The sequence below is a fragment of the Scylla paramamosain genome, chromosome 23 (assembly GCF_035594125.1).
Source record: "Scylla paramamosain isolate STU-SP2022 chromosome 23, ASM3559412v1, whole genome shotgun sequence".
NCBI lineage: Eukaryota > Metazoa > Arthropoda > Malacostraca > Decapoda > Portunidae > Scylla > Scylla paramamosain.
This window is the reverse complement of record NC_087173.1, coordinates 206,854-218,684: the sequence shown is the minus strand read 5'-3', so window position 1 is coordinate 218,684 and position 11,831 is coordinate 206,854. Positions and strand designations below refer to the sequence as shown.

The following is an 11,831-nucleotide window of genomic DNA, read 5'->3' as shown; positions in this document are numbered from 1 at the left end:
TCTCTCCAACACATTCCTACTTTTAAAACTGTTCGTCAGCCTTCGTGAATCCTGAAACTCCAACAAACAGCCAGCAACACACTTCCCTGAGCAGTAAAGGGCGGACGTTGTCATCTTCTGGCGTTACTCCTTCGAGACGCACAGTAAAATATGTAAGTTCGTGTAGCGTCAACATATTGACCGAACAGTTAGAGATTGTATATCAATACGTATATCAGTATATCTTTGACCTTCTGTCTGTCTTGTGTGGGAGGGTGCGTGATTGGCTGAGAGCCTCTGTTCCCAGCTTATGTGCAATTTTGTGTATTTTAAAGTATCTGTCTGTCTGTCTGTTTGTCTATTATCACACACACACACACACACACACACAAACACACACACACACACACACACACACACACACACAGACTCAGTGCGATTCCCACAATGGTGCGAGCCATCAATCAATAGTCCCTTCTAGATTTGACTTACCTTTAGGATTAATGTCAAGTATTTCCCCACCCCCAATGTACATTTTCTGTTTGTTGACTGCCTAAAGAATAAACCGTTTATTATTATTATTATTATTATTATTATTATTATTGTTATTATTACACACACACACACACACACACACACACACACACACACATACAATAACTCAACATTTGCTTTTTCCAAATGTCGCATGAAAGAAAGAAGAAAGCGGCAGAAAAGTGTGCACGATATATATGCATGAGTATTGTGTTGCAAGACATCCTCTCTCTCTCTCTCTCTCTCTCTCTCTCTCTCTCTCTCTCTCTCTCTCTCTCTCTCTCTCTCTCTCTCTCTCTCTCTCTCTCTCTCTCTCTCTCTCTCTCTCTCTCTCTCTCTCTCTCTCTCTCTCTCTCTCTCTCTCTCTCTCTCTCTCTCTCTCTCTCTCTCTCTCTCTCTCTCTCTCTCTTTCCATGGTTCTGCCGTTAAGATTTCAACACAGTTCCAGTGATCCACACAACAATACACAAAATTCATAACATTTATGCATTTTTCATTTCTGGAAGGATAATTCATAGACTAGCAGGATAATTGCGTGTATTTTTGGCGACAGAAAAGTGAGTGTGTGTGTGTGTGTCTGTGTGTGTGTGTGTGTGTGTGGGCGCCTCTGTTTTCAACGTGATTCACAGATAGAAGGATTCATGTTTTTTTTTATTCCTTTTTTGTTTTATAATGTTTTGCTTTCTTTTGTTTCTCTAGGTTTATATGTAAAATCTCTCCTTTTTATCCATCGCTCGTGTGTAATTTACGAAACATGAACATACAAATATCTTCGTTATACGAAATTCAGTGTCTGCCTCAAAGTCTCTGATATTTTTCTTTTTGTAATGATTCTATATATGTATGTTTGTTTACTATTTCATTTGGCATATGCACCCATCAGTCAGTCTGTCTATGTGTCTTTGTCTGTGCTGCTTTCTGAATGTCTGATATGCTGGCTGACTCTCTAATGTAATTTCCTTCTAACATAGTACATACCTTTATTTATCTTAGTTTGTTTACCATGATTTACAGTTGCTTTTCTATATGTTCTGTCCATCAATATACAGCTAATTTCTCTCTTTATCTGATTCATCGCTTACATTTACACTTTCTTCTTATTTGTTTATGTATATTGCTCTTCAACCATCCTACCTTCCTGTGTTTCTTCACTTACCTACCCATTCGTCGATGTTTTTATCTGTGTACCTCTCCCTACCTAATACTTCTACCTTCTTATCTACAACGGGCATTTATCAACATATTTTCCCACTTAAGTACTTATTATCACTGTCTGTCTGTCTGTCCGTCTGTCTATTTATCTAATCTATTTTCTGCTTACTGAACTGTTTATCTACCCATCTATTTATATCTGTAATTAAATACTTATTCATTTATTCATCTATCTATCAATCTATCTATCCATCCATCTGTCCATCTATATATCTATTTATCAGCCAGTCGATCTATTTAACCATTTACCCATCCAGCCATCTATCTATAAATCTACCTGTTCAACCAGATACCTATTCATTAATCAATTTGTCAGACCAAACACATTTCTCTATCTGCGCCTGAACATACTCACCGATCCATCTCCCCGTTCACCGCCACTGTAGCGAGATAATGCACCCTCAATACACTCCTGTACTCGGCGGCGGCTAGGCAACGCTATTTCGACATGTTCCACTAAACATCCCTCCAGTTCCTCCCACAGCTCCCTGCTTATGAGGGGAGACAAGGCCCTGCTAATACTACGGGACTGGAGGAGGAGGGGGAGGAAGAGGAGGGGCGTCTGTTGCAAGCATTAAGTCGGCAAAAGGAAGGATGGAACGTAAGGGAGAGAGGATGAAGGATGGTGGAGCGAGGGAAGAGAAGAAAGGAACTCGTGAAAATGGGAGAAGTTGAGAGTGAGGTGTGATGTTGTTGTTAGTGGTGGTGGTGAGGGACGGGAGATTAATTAGGAATGATTATTTGTGGCGGGGGTGAGGTATGGGACAGAATCATGGTGGAGTGTTGTGTAAGCTGTGGTGATGGTGACGGTGATGGTGATGTTGTGGTGACGAGGATGAGCTTGTGCGTGAATTATTACTGATTAGTGATGACAGGTTAATAGAGCGTCAGTTTATATTAACAGCCACTGGACATGATACATTACGGACAGCTGGTGTGCAGTGGAGGGAGCGTGTTATTATCATAGTCTCCAGATCACTTATTAGAGTCTAGAATAGATCATAAGGGTAACAATTTGGTTACAGTTTACAATACCACTTAATTTCCGCATGGTAAAGAGTGGATGGAAAAGAGAGTTAAATCAGGTTGGTTCATTTAGTTAGGAAGGTGTCTTGATACTCGTCTCTTATAGCAACTCAAGTCATACGGAGGTGAGTAAACATATATGATCAGTTCAAGTCATAACAAGTTTGGGAAGTCAGATAAAAATCAGGGAGAATTACGGAGTTTAACTGTGAAAGAGATCAAAGAGTGAAGAGGCCAGTCAACTCTCGCACTATTAAAGAGAAAACAAGGGCTGAAAGTAAGTGAAAAGCCTAGTTGTATCAGAGCGTGTGTTTCATGAGCAGGGCTGAACTGTAGCGTTTGGATTGCTTTGTATTCATGGTGAGGGGAATCACACCAGGGGCGGGATGTGATACGTTAATAGGAGTGTTTGTATGCATAATAAAGTGACACAATAATGGATATGGAACGTGCCACATTGATTGCTTTGCATTCATTTTAAAGGGAAATCATGCCACCAATGAAATGTAACACGTTATTTGGAATTTTTATCCATGAAAAGAACCGTAGTAAGGCAGTTCAAGGAAGCATTAAATGGTAGTCAGATGACACTTGATCATAAAAGTAAATGAATACTTAACTCAACGCACAAAAAAAAAAAAGTACTGAAATTTTAAGGAACACATGCTTCTCTCTGACGAACATCGCTCGCAAGACCTGCATTACATTCCGTCCCGAAGAGTTCTCAAGAGTGAAGAGTTCAGAAGAGTGAAAAAATCATCAATTCACCCTAAGGAAAAGGAACAGAAAAATTACAAACTCTACCACCATCACCACCACCACCACCTCATCCTCCTCCTCCTCCTCCTCCTCCCTCCTCCTCCTCCTCCATTTTTTTTTTCTTTTTGCATAGGAATAATAATAAAATCTTACTTCATTCTTTCCAATCAAAATGCAGCCAGTTTTTCCCACACTGCACGAAGGTTTTCCCACGCCAGCACAAGCACAAGGGCGTGTCAGTTTGGCAGAAGTCATACACTGCTTTGGCTTACTTTACTAAAGGGTACTTAATCTAAATTAATTCCAAAGCGATATGTAAAGACCTGTGGAAGTGTTTCTGTTTTGGTTATCCATTGTAATCACATGTAATCCTCATTTTCTTCGTCCGCATTCTCCTGTTATTGATCAACTTTGTGATTTTAAGTACTAGAGGTCAAAGTTGCAGGGGATAACCTGTGTATGCAGCCTCTAAAGGGAAGGTACACAGACCCAGTGACCGAAGCTGTGGCCTGATTGACTGCCGCCTCCCTGGAAAGCGCAACGCAAGGATGCTGCACCACCCCTCAACAACCAAACTGTGTCTTCACCTGCACTACGCACACACCACATCACACAACTATCATGCATTTACACTCTCCCTCACAAACAAAAGTAGACAGACCACAACTCTTTCCCTCACTATTCTCTCAAGTTCTATGTGGTTTTTCTATACCACGTGGTATCAATTCCTGTATCTTGTCAGCTTCTGCTGGAGGGATTGGTGGGGAGGAACCTTCTGTACTATCCTGTATCTCCCAATAATAGTTAATGTAGAATAATTATCCAAACAGCCTCGTCAATACCTCAAGGTTTGGTCTTCCAATGCATTCCTTTGTATTCCTTTGTAGAGAGAGAGAGAGAGAGAGAGAGAGAGAGAGAGAGAGAGAGAGAGAGAGAGAGAGAGAGAGAGAGAGAGAGAGAGAGAGAGAGAGAGAGAGAGAGAGAAACATTCATGGCAAAAAGTAAATTCTTTCATGCAAATGCACCACAATAAACGCCTCCAGCGTAAGACTGTATAATTATCAGGCAGGAAGCGTGGCAGTAAACACGTGAAGTCTATGGAGAAGGCAGGGCGTGTTTCACTTGCTGGTCTTGCCTCTCACTTTTTTTTAATATACGTTTTATTTTTTTTTTCCTTTTTTTTTCCTTGCATGGATTGACAAGGTGTGGAATAATAGTAAAAATATATAAATAATAGAAAAACTGAATTGGTGTCACTGCAGCTGATAATCCTTCTCTTTACTACTACTACTACTACTACTACTACTACGTTGAGAAATGCGTTGAGAAATTTGATATCATTGCTTTAACTGAAACTTGGTTAGATATGTCAGGAAAAGTATTTAATCCAGAGGTTAAGATAGATGGGTATACAATAATTTTTAATGATAGGGAAAACAGGAGAGGAGGAGGCGTCGCGTTATACGTTAGGGACACATTACAGTGTTTTATCAACAGTAGAATTAAAACAGATAACAAAGCAGAGTCGATATGGGTAGATATTAAAGAAGGATCGCAGTCAGTAGTACTAGGGTTAGTTTACAGACCACCGACCAGTACAGAGGAAATTAACGCCTCACTGTGGCAGGAATTAAATAGAGCAGGCAGGTACAGTCAGGTATGTGTGGTAGGAGATTTTAATTTTAGGAATATCGACTGGAGTCTGATGGTGGGTGACAAGAAAGCAGAGGAATTTCTTAAGGTAATTCAGGATAATTTTTTAAAACAGGTAGTCGTAGAACCCACAAGGGGGAATAATATTCTAGATTTAATTCTTACTAGCAGGGAGGAAGCAGTCACGCAGGTAGAGTTTGGAGGACAGCTAGGTAACAGTGACCATAGGGAAATTAGGTACAATTTACAATGGGAAGAAACAGTTAGAAACAAAAACACTAGTAAAATACCTGACTTTAGGAGAGCAGATTTTGAAGAATTAAAAAGCTACCTCCAAGGAGTGGACTGGCAAAGGATGCAGGGTGAGGTCAGGTCAGGGACGGAGTTCAGAGAGATAAGGCAGGATGAGAGAGGTGAGGTAAGGCGTGAGGGTGTAGGACAAGAGGAGGGAAGATGTGTCCGGAAGGGAGGAAGAAAGAGGAAGGGGAGAGCTAGGTGTGAGTATGTTGGGATGTCAGGTCATGCTGAAATGAGAGAGGTGAGGTCCAGGCGAGTAGATGAGGGAGTGGAGAGGATGGTAGGGGACGAGATGAGGGGACTAGGTGAAGTAAATGTAGATGAATTGTATAAATATTTCGTAAAGTTCATACAGGTCAATTAGCAAATATCCCGTATAGAACAATAAGATCACAAAAAAATGACCCTAAATGGATGACTGCTAGGTTAAAGCATTATATAGGGCGTAAGAGAAGTATATATAGGAGATTAAGGGCAGGTGAAGAAGTTTTAAGGACACAATATAATGAATTAGTTAGAACAGTGAGGAAGTTAACGAGGAAACCTAAGGACAATTATGAATCAAAGGTAGCCAGCCAGGCGAAGACGGACCCCAAGGGATTTTATCAGATATAAAGGACGAAGAATAAGGATACTGTAGGTCCATTAAAGGCAGCAGATGGGGAGCTGGTTAGTTTTGGGGAGGAGATTAGTAAACTTCTGAATGATTATTTTTTAACTGTCTTCACCCAGGACAACATGCAGGATATGCCAGATAGTGAACAGGTGTTTAGAGCAGATGAGAATGAGAAGCTGACAGATATTTCCATAACTAGGTAGATAGTGGAACAGGAGATAGATAGGCTAAAAAAGTTCAAGACACCAGGACCTGATGAAATATATCCCAGAGTACTTAAGGAATGTAAAGAGATTATTAGTGAGCCGTTAGTCTCTGTCTTTAGGAAATCACTGGAGTCGAGTGAGGTACCAGTAATGTGGAGGCAGGCTAATGTAGTACCCATCTTTAAGAAAGGAGATAAAACTTTAGCGTCTAATTATAGACCTGTCAGCTTAACTTCAGTTGTATGTAAAATGTTAGAGTCAATAATAGCGAGGAACATTAGGGAACATTTAGACAAACATAACTTGATAAATCAGTCACAGCATGGCTTCACGAAAGGGAGATCTTTCCTGACAAACTTATTAAGTTTTTACAGAAGGGTGTACGAGGCAGTAGATAATGGTGATAGTTATGATATCTTATATCTGGACTTTAGTAAAGCTTTTGACAAGGTACCCCATCAATGGCTCCTGAGAAAGGTTAGGGCACACGGGATAGATGGGAAGGTGTTAGGCTGGATAGGGTCATGGCTTAGAGACAGGCAACAGAGAGTGGTAATAAACGGCTCGAAATCCGAGTGGGGACATGTAATTAGTGGGGTGCCACAGGGATCAATATTAGGGTCATTGTTATTTCTAATGTATATCAATGACTTGGATAGTGGAATTAGTAGTGATGTTAGTAAATTTGCAGATGACACAAAGATAGGTAGATTAATTAGGTCAAAATCGGATGCCATCGCCTTGTAGGCAGACTTAGATAGAATGAATGAATGGACGGATAGATGGCAAATGCAATTTAATATCAATAAATGCAAAGTGCTTAGCGTAGGTAGAGGAAACCCACACAATAGCTACACATTAGACAACCAAACTCTGGTAGGTACAGGGTACGAGAAAGATTTAGGAGTTATAGTTAGCTCTGAACTCCGTCTAGGGAAACAATGCAGAGAAGCCAGAAACAAGGCAAATAGGATACTAGGATTAATTTTTAGGAGTGTTAAAAGTAGAAGGCCGGGAGTAATATTAAAGTTATACTTGCCGCTGGTCAGACCTCATCTAGACTACGCGGTGCAGTTCTGGTCCCCACATTACAGGAAAGATATAGGTCTATTAGAATCAGTACAGAGGAGAATGACTAAAAGGATACAGGGCATGAGGAGTATTCCTTACGAGGCGAGGTGGAAGTTGTTAAATTTACATTCTTTAGAGAGACGTAGGTTAAGGGGGGACCTGATAGAAGTCTTTAAGTGGTATAAGGGTTATAACAAGGGAGATGTAAGCAAAATTCTTAGGATCAGCAATCAGGGTAGAACAAGAAATAACGGGTTCAAGCTTGAAAAATTTAGGTTTAGGAAGGAGATAGGGAAAAATTGGTTCTCAAATAGAGTGGTAGATGAGTGGAACGGACTCAGTAATCATGTAGTTAGTGCTAGGACACTAGAGAGCTTTAAGAGAAGATTAGACAAGTTTATGGATGGGGATAGCAGATGGAAATAGGTAGGTGTGTTTCATACAGGGACTGCCACGTGTAAGCCTGGTCGCTACTTGCAGCTTCCCTTATTTCTTATGTTCTTATGTTCTTACTACTACTACTACTACTACTACTACTACTACTACTACTACTACTACTACTACTACTACTACTACAACTACTACTGTTATTAACATTCACCTATTACAACTTAGGAAAGCTTTTTTTTTCTCCAACCCTGTATGCTTCTTAAAAACATGCAACTGCATTTTGGAAATAAAAATTCAAATAGCCGAACACAAAAATCAATTAGATGCAAAAGATATTAGACGGCTCAACTTGAAACACTGCAGTAAAGAATGCAACACATGTTTAATTTAGAGTCAGTACAAAATGGTATTCTAACATTTGCATATAGCCACTACTTATACTCATACTTTCATATCTTCTTGGCGAATGGCAAACAGAGGAACAAAAAAATATCTTTTCAGTTGCCGCTTCCATACATACAGACAAAATAATAGAAAAAAAGGAAAAAAAAAGTCAACAATAAAAAATCTAAATATGTTTCAGGAAGTGCCTCAATACTCTTAAAACAACTAGTCACAGGAAGGGGAAAAAACAGAAACAGGCAGAGAATTCCAGAGTTTACCAATGAAGAGGATGAAAGAATGAAGATATTGCTTAACTCCTGGACTACTGAAGGGTAACGGAATAAAGGTGAAAGTCTTGTGTAGCGTCAGCGTGGGGAAGGAGAGACGCATGCTGATGGCAAATTCAGAAGAGCAGTAACCATAGAAATAACAACACAAGACAGACTTCCCCCATTTTTTCCATCTTCATATACTTGTGTGCATTTTTTGTAGCATATCAGTGTATTTGCTATGGTAAGCTCAGAAGGTATGAAATGTTCTCTAGGGTATGCATTAATTCATCCATTTATTTATTTATTTATTTATTCACTTATTTATTATCTATTTATTTCATGTTCTACTTTTCATTACCACATTTCGAATCCTTCTTTTCTCTATGCATACAGTAAAATAAGCACACAAAGACTGGAATACATGTTACAATGAACATTATAGACTAAATTTACATTCTTCTTTCATATATATACCCTGGGAAGGCAGAAAAATGGGAGACAAAAACAACGCTCTGGAAAAAGGTTTAAACTCATCCTTCAATGGATAATACTACTGACATGATACCATGGAAGCACATCCTTTCTTTCCTTCATAGATTCGTGGGAAGAAGACAGGAGAAAGGCAGGCAACAGACAGGTTTCGGTTGACATGGAAAAAAAAAAAAGTTTAACATTGAGTTCCAAAACAGAGTGCACATGATGTAATGAAGCAGGTACGCACTTTCTTCCTGCACGTGTTGGCAGTGTTCACCGCGGCACCACCTGCCATCCTTCCCTGAAAATATCAAAACATCCACATAAGAAAGTGATGCAGCTTGACTATTCTAAAAAGAGCTAAAAATGAAGCATCATAAACAGAACCACCACAAATCCTTTACTGCATGAGTTACAACATACACATGAACAAAAAAGGAAAGAATAAATACTAAAGAAAAACACGAAATGTCATAAATAAATCGTGTCAAATTCCTCCAAGCAAAAACACATGGATACATGAAAAACAACACTGAAAACAGAACACACTTGAAACTCTGAGAATGTTAAATATGCACAACAGCTGCAACAAAATAAAACCTAAAAAAACAACAGCAAGGATATACTTAGAAAATAATAAGTACCACTTCAGTCTAACCATAAAAAGTATTCACGGCACAAAACATGAAAGTCTCTTTTGAGTATCTCCGCCAAGGTGGCCTGACTCATCTATTCTTCTTTCTTTATTGTTGCTCAGTAATACAACACATCCAACTTCCTCCGTTTGTGTTTCTGATAACAACAACAACAACAATAACAACAACAAACACAACAACTCTCTGACCACTCCTAGTTATATACCTGCCTTTTCGTGTGGTTACTGCGAGGACACAGGATGTTCCCTATAACCTCTTACACAACAAAACAACAACAACAACAAAGGCTCAAGAGACCACAAAGATATCGTAGTTGCTGTTGGTTCTGGATGTCACCGCTTCTTGGTAAGGATCTCAACAAAAGCAAACACCTGTGAGATCCACCCTACTTCATGCTTGTGCTGCTAACTCGTCTGGATGAAGCAATATATTTAGTATGATTCATTTCACTGGACCTGCCTAGTATAGTTGTGTCTACATATTTCAGCTCCCGCGGTCATCTGAATACAAAAGCCTCACTGTAAAGCCAAGGTAGTGTTTGGCTGTCAATAACATTCCTATATACGCATTACCAAACGCATCCTATTTTTTTTAGTCTTGTCGCTTACCAAACCAGTGTCAGACGCTCTTTTCATAAGGACCCGCAGGAGGCCGTCTTTCCTGCCTCGGTAAGACTCACACGATTTACTCATATTTTCCCTGAAACATAATGTAGTGAAGCTCTAGATGTTAGGGAGGAGATGAAGGCACAAAAATGGGAGACAAAAAAAAGCTTTAGAAAAAGGTTTAAACTAATCCTTCAATGAATAATGGTACTGGCACGATACCATGGAAGCACATCCTTTCTTTCCTTCATAGATTCGTGGGAAGTAGACAGGAGAAAGGCAGGCAACAGTGACAGGTTTCAGTTGACATGGAAAAAAAAAAAAAAATTTAACAGCGAGTTCCAAAACAGAGTGAACATGATGTAATGAAGCAGGTACTCACTTTCCTCCTGCACGTGTTGGCAGTGTTCACCGCGGCACCACCTGCCATCCTTTCCTGAAAATATCGAAACATCCACATAAAAAAGTGATGTAGCTTGACTATTCTAAAAAGAGCTAAAACTGGAGCATCATAAACAGAGCCACCAGATATCCTCTACTGCACGAGTTACAACATACACATGAACAAAAAAGGAAAGAATAAATATTAAAAAAAAAAAAAAAAACGAAGTCATAAATAAAACGTGCCAAATTCCTCCAAGCAGGAACACATGGATACATGAAAAACAACACTGAAAACAGAACACACCTGAAACGCTGAGAATGTTAAATATGCACAACAGCTGCAACAAAATAAATTACAATTACATATATAACAATTACATATATAACAAGATCAAATAAGAAAATAAAATAATAATAAGTGAAAAGCTTCCCAACATTCAGCGGTACAAACCTAAAAACAACAGCAAGGATATACTTAGAAAATAATAAGTACTACTTCAGTCTAGCCATAAAAAGTATTCACGGCACAAAACATGAAAATCCCTTTTGAGTATCTCTGCCAAGGTGGCGTGACTCATCTATTCTTCTCTCTTTATTGTTGCTCAGTAATACAACACATCCACCTTCCTCCGTTTGTGGTTCTGATAACAACAACAACAACAACAACTCTCTGATTACTCCTAGTTAGATACCTGCCTTTTCGTGTGGTTACTACGAGGACACAGGATGTTCCCTATAAAGTCGACTTACACAACAAAACAACAACAATAACAAAGGCTCCACAGACCACAAAGATATCGTAGTTGCTGTTGGTTCTGGATGTCACCGCTTCTTGGTAAGGATCTCAACAAAAGCAAACACCTGTGAGATCCACCCTACTTCTCGCTTGTGCTGCTAACTCGTCTGGATGAAGCAATACATTTAGTGTGATACCTTTCACTAGACCTGCTTAGTATAGTTGTGTCTACATATTTCAGAGATCCCGCGGTCATCTGAATACAAAAGCCTCACTGCAAACCCAAGGTAGTGTTTCGCAGGCAATAATATTCCTATATACTCATTACCAAAGGCATCCTATTCTATTAGTCCCGCTGCTTGCCAAACCAGTGTCAGACGCTTTTTTGATAAGGTCCCGCAGGAAGTAGTCTTTCCTACCACGGCAAGACTCACACGATTTGCTCATATTTTCCCTGAAACACAGTGATGAAGCTCCAGATGTTAGTGTTTTCTACGATGCCTTTGCTATTTCGACACTATAAATACATAGAGAAAAAAATCAAACTGAGTGGTGGCTCCCGCGGCCCGCCAACCTA

General features: G+C 39.5%; 1 protein-coding gene across 11 annotated transcripts in view; it reads right to left on the bottom strand.

Annotated features, from left to right (window-relative positions):
- Positions 1 to 8,691: 8,691 nt before the first annotated feature.
- LOC135111971 (circumsporozoite protein-like) overlaps positions 8,692 to 11,831 on the bottom strand; it is a 175,442-nt gene continuing 172,302 nt past the window's right edge. For 10 of the 11 annotated variants that reach the window (XM_064025657.1, XM_064025649.1, XM_064025650.1 and 7 more), the window contains 2 exons: positions 10,517 to 10,570; positions 8,692 to 9,174 (listed from right to left, as the gene is read on the bottom strand). In XM_064025657.1, the coding sequence (XP_063881727.1) occupies positions 9,067 to 9,174; positions 10,517 to 10,570 (162 nt within the window). In that variant the 3' untranslated portion in view covers positions 8,692 to 9,066. The remainder of the gene's footprint in view (positions 9,175 to 10,516; positions 10,571 to 11,831) is intronic. The other variant, XM_064025655.1, reaches the window with a different exon arrangement.